Source organism: Sylvia atricapilla, chromosome 1 (assembly GCF_009819655.1).
Source record: "Sylvia atricapilla isolate bSylAtr1 chromosome 1, bSylAtr1.pri, whole genome shotgun sequence".
Lineage (NCBI taxonomy): Eukaryota > Metazoa > Chordata > Aves > Passeriformes > Sylviidae > Sylvia > Sylvia atricapilla.
Window position 1 is genome coordinate 67,651,753 of NC_089140.1, and position 4,516 is coordinate 67,656,268.

Sequence of the window (4,516 nt, forward strand, 5' to 3'; positions counted from 1 at the left end):
GCAGGCCTGTCACGGGTTTGACAGGTGCTCACAACAGTGAAGCGTATTGTTACGGAGTCCATTGAACTAAGAGAAAATAACAAAAAAAGGACAAAGCACACCATTGCTGTCGCAGTACTGTGTCTTTCAAATGGATCTGAAAAACTGGGATCCTAAGTTAAATCTGTAGCGAACACGCCACCAAGTTTTCACACGAGCGCTCGACTAATCAGGTAAGTGGAGTCAAGCCCAAATCAAGACCTCAAAACTCACTTCAAGAGGGGAAAAGCAAAAGCCCACGCTACTCAGTCTCCTTGCTCTCTCTCAAAAAGGAAAAAAAAAAAAAAAAAAAAAAAAGACGAAAAACCAAAAAGGAGAACAATTCCACAAGCCACAGCAATGCGAGCCTACGCACATCCATGTTTCGGTGGCAGAAACTGAAGCTCCTGCTATAACCCCCCCGACTCGCTCGGGGCAGTCTCCGGGCCGGGGCGCTGCCCCTCGGCGGCCCTCAGTAGCGGGGCTCGGCGGGGCCGGGGCAGCCGCAGCAGCGCAGGGTGTAGTTGCGGCCGCCGTTGTTGTCCCAGAACTCGCCCTGCGGGCCGCGGTAGCGGATGGCGAAGTGCAGGGCCGAGCCCTCCCGCAGGCTCGGCGGGACGCACAGGGTGAAGCCGTAGCGCTCGGCCGGCGGCTCGGGGGCCAGCGGCGCGGCCGGGACGTCCACGAAGGAGAGCCACTCGTTGAAGGTGTAGCGCACCGTCACCTCCTTGGGGCCGGGGCCGCCCAGCACTTGCACCGTGCCGCGCACGTCGGTGGGCGCCGCGGGCCGCCTCAGGCGCTCCAGGCAGACGCGCTGCCGCCGCAGCCGCTCGGCGCCGGGCTCGCCGCCGTCGGGGAAGTCGGGGACCAGGAGCAGCGCGGGCGGCGGCGGCTCGGCGCCGGGCGGCGGCGGCTCCCGCTCCTCGCCGGGCGGGCTCTGCAGGTGCGACAGCGCGGCGGGCGGCACCTGCGGCTCCTCGGCGTCGCTGAAGTGCTTGACGCTGGCGAGGCTCAGCCCCAGCGAGTCGGCGAACTGCACCCGCTTCTTGCACTTGCCGCAACAATCTTCGCCCGCCGCCGCCTCCCCCTCCTCTTCGTCCTCCTCCCCCTCCTCCTGCCGCTCGCCGGGGGACGGCGGCCGCCCGCAGCGGCGCAGCTCCAGCGGCGCCGGCCGCTCCCCCGCCGCCTCCCGCTTGGCGTCGCGGGGCGCCGTCGGGGCCGCGCCGCGGAGCCGCCGCTGCTCGGCCGCCAGCTCCTGCCGCGGGCGTGCGGGGCTCGCCATGGCGGGGCGCCCGGCTGGGCCCGTCCCGGCCGCCCCTGTGCCGCCAGGCGGGCGGGCCGCCACCGCTTTATCCGGCGCCCCCGCCGCAGGCCCCGGGCTGGGGGCGCGCCCCCCGCCGGCCCCGGAGCCTCCCCGCGGGGCCGGGGCGGGGCCGGCACCTCCCTGGACGGGCGACGCGGAAACAGCCGCGACGGGCGGCCGCGCACGTCCTCCCGCCCGCCGGGGGCCGCGGTTACCGGGGCGCGGAGCTGCGAGCTGCGAGCAACGCGCCGGCTTTTACGGGCTCGGGGGAGAGGCGCCCCGCCGGGGCCCCCGCGCATCCCCGCCCCGCACGCCCGGGCCGGGGCGCTGCTGGAGCAGGCTTCCTTATTACTGTGATTAATTACTCGTTATTATCGTCACCATCGCCGTCGTCGGTATTTAGGCTTCCACCCGTCGGAGTTTCACGGAAGAAAGAGCCCGGAGGGTCGGGATGAAGCGGGAGCCCCCCAGCCCCAGGCTGGCATCGCCGAGGAGTTCCATCCGTTCAGGGAACGGGAGGCGGTGGGCGCTGAGCGGCCCTTGGGACCGGGGCTGAGCCGCCGGCCTGGGCGTGAGAAGGGCCGGGCGCTGCCCCTGAGCCGCGCTCGTCCGCTGCTGGGAGTTTGTGAGACCCCGCGGCTGTTGTGTGTTAATCAGTTTTCCTAACTGCAGAGAAAATCTTTGAGACCAGAGCTCGAGGACAAAACCCCAAAGGTAAAACAAACTCCAAAGGCATTAACTTTTTTTAACTGTGATATGTTTTGTAAGCAAATCTCTATTTTTTTCACCCACACCCGCTACTAACTGTACTGCTGCTCGTGTAAAATCCAGTCCAAAAGCTCAGGAGTTACACGTGTGCACAAACACCTTTTAGAAAGTCAGGCTATCTCCAAAGTTTCCAATTAAAAAATACAGAAGAACAAGAAGGGGAAACAAAATACAGGCATTGCCCCTAAATAAATAAAGAGAAGTAGTATCCCTCTCTGTTCTATTTTGTAGGTATGACGTGTAGTAAACAGCATCCTTTATAACATGTTTTTATAAGTAGGATGAGGTCCATATCTGAGAAGTTTCCAAACTTGGTCCTGTACTTTGTGCGTGCCGCGGCTATTGTCTGGAGTGATTTGCACGGATGGTTGCAAAAATACTACATTATTAAACTTCCCTACATTCTTTTTCTCATGGAAGAGACTCCAGGAAGCGTATGCAGAAAACCCAGTGCTTTCTGAAGCAACATGCTCCCACTATGGACTTAGCAAGGAGCGTTTTTTGTTTGTTTTGCATAGGTTGTTTTATTTTTAGCATCAGTCTGGTTGCCAAAAAGCAGCCTCCCAGTGTGAGTGAATACATTGCAGTTCAACTGAGTGTGCAGTCTGGGTCTCACAGAGGAATGAATGTCAAAGCAGCAGAAACATCACCAAACAGTTTTTCCTAGCAGACACTGCTGTGAGGATGTTCTTGCTGCACCTTGACTGAAGAGCTGCACAGCGAGCAGTTCCTCAGGGGTGCTGGATAATCTTGACTACTCGACATTTGTTTGTTGTTTGGTTTAGGGCATTGTAAGAAGAGGAGAGAAGGACAAACATCCTGGCTGGTGCCCGCTGTGCTGATGGGAAACGTGATGAGCACCAGTTTGCAATCAGCTGCTGATCACCAGCTCTGCTGGGAGCTGCCACATTTGGCAGGCTGTTGGCTAAACCCTTCACGGGAGCATTCCTTTGCCTTGTCTGCTCCAAGGGAGCTGGTGTGCCACCACTTCAGCTCTTGGAACCAACCAGCCTCAACTAAACCACAGACCGTGGTCCTGAGTTACTCAGCTGAGCTCTGGTGCAGCACAGGAAGGAGGAACACAATTGTCCTCTTCCTGCACGTGGCAGCAAAGGTCCTGGTGTCACCTCTTTGCATCATCACTCCCAACCTGCTGGTGTCTCTTGCAGAGCAGTGGATGGGAATTTTGGGTCTCACCCTAACACTCTCCCGTTAAGTAACATTCACTGTGATGAAAACAGGTTGCAAGCAGTTCCTTACTTGTGCCTGGGAAGTGAGACCTCCTCACTCACCTGGCTGAGGCTGTGGCACCTCAAATTACTAAGCTGGAAAGAAGAAAAATGAGTAGATGGTGTGTAGGATAGGGGTGCTTAGTACTTAAAATATGTTCAAGAACCCTTACCTAAAATACAACACTGCTACTTTAATTTCTTGAAGTGCTATATGGTGGGGAAAGCAGAAATGAAGAAACCAACCCTTACTTGCTCATGGGGAAGCTATCCCAGCTTGCCAGATCATTAACAAATGTTTTAGGCAGCGAAGGGAAAAAATTGCTCATAAGGCAAAACCATTTGGACTACTAGAAATTTCAGAGTAATGTGAAAGGTTTAAGCAAAATAAGGGACAGCAAAAAGAGAAAACAACTGTAAATATTAATAAGAGTTAAGTAATATGGTAGCAATTAATACACATTTCTTATATGTTCCATAGCTCTGGGAGACATGCCTGCAAAAAGAACTACAATTCATAGAAAATAAGCAAAAGCAGTTAAGCCAACATGAATCCATATTGCAGGAAAATAATTAAAGTCAGGCAATTAGCAGCACACGAACTCATGTTTTAGTGGGAATCAATTGCTACCATTTTAAAAGGAGTAACAAATCACATAAACCTTTAGAACAGATGTTCAACTACACAACAAACCCTGCCAGAGGATGTTAGTTAAGGAGGCATTTAGTGTTCTCTTACGTGTTTTAAAATGGTTTCTCCTAAAAGAATGGTGCAAGCCGGGTCTCAGGCTTCTAAGTACTTTACCACATTTGCTATTAAGGAAAATGTGATAAAACCTGAGGGATTTCCTAGTAAAAGAGAGATAGCATTATTAGCAGCCATGAGGCTTTTTGCATTCCCTGACCCTGGACCAGATATGTTTAAGGTTATCAACTGCACACTGCATCAACACAGCACTTCCTTTCATTTCCCTGCTTCTCGTTTCCCAACAGCCCACCTTGACCCCATCCTGCAATCAGCACACACATTTTGCAGAAGCATTTGCATACTAAGATGATTACTGAAAATGACATTGGAAAAAAAAGTATGTGAAAATCAGTGGTAAGCAATCCATGGTATTGCTTTTCAGTTCTCCCTATGGTTGCATGGAACTGTATGTCTCAGGACTCATTAGATCAGAGAATTTGGGTTGGAGCT

The 4,516-nt window shown here is 54.3% G+C and overlaps 1 protein-coding gene across 1 annotated transcript; it reads right to left on the reverse strand.

The window, feature by feature from the left end:
- Positions 1 to 490: 490 nt before the first annotated feature.
- Positions 491 to 1,381, reverse strand: PPP1R3G (protein phosphatase 1 regulatory subunit 3G). Its single transcript, XM_066341132.1, has one exon. It carries the CDS (start codon positions 1,298 to 1,300, stop codon positions 491 to 493), a length of 810 nt encoding a protein of 269 aa, XP_066197229.1. The 5' UTR covers positions 1,301 to 1,381.
- Between the last annotated feature and the right edge of the window lie 3,135 nt (positions 1,382 to 4,516).

What these genes read in the sequence shown, in the direction of transcription:
- PPP1R3G (XM_066341132.1), bottom strand. Translation starts at nt 1,300, where the DNA reads ATGGCGAGCCCCGCACGCCCGCGGCAGGAGCTGGCGGCCGAGCAGCGG.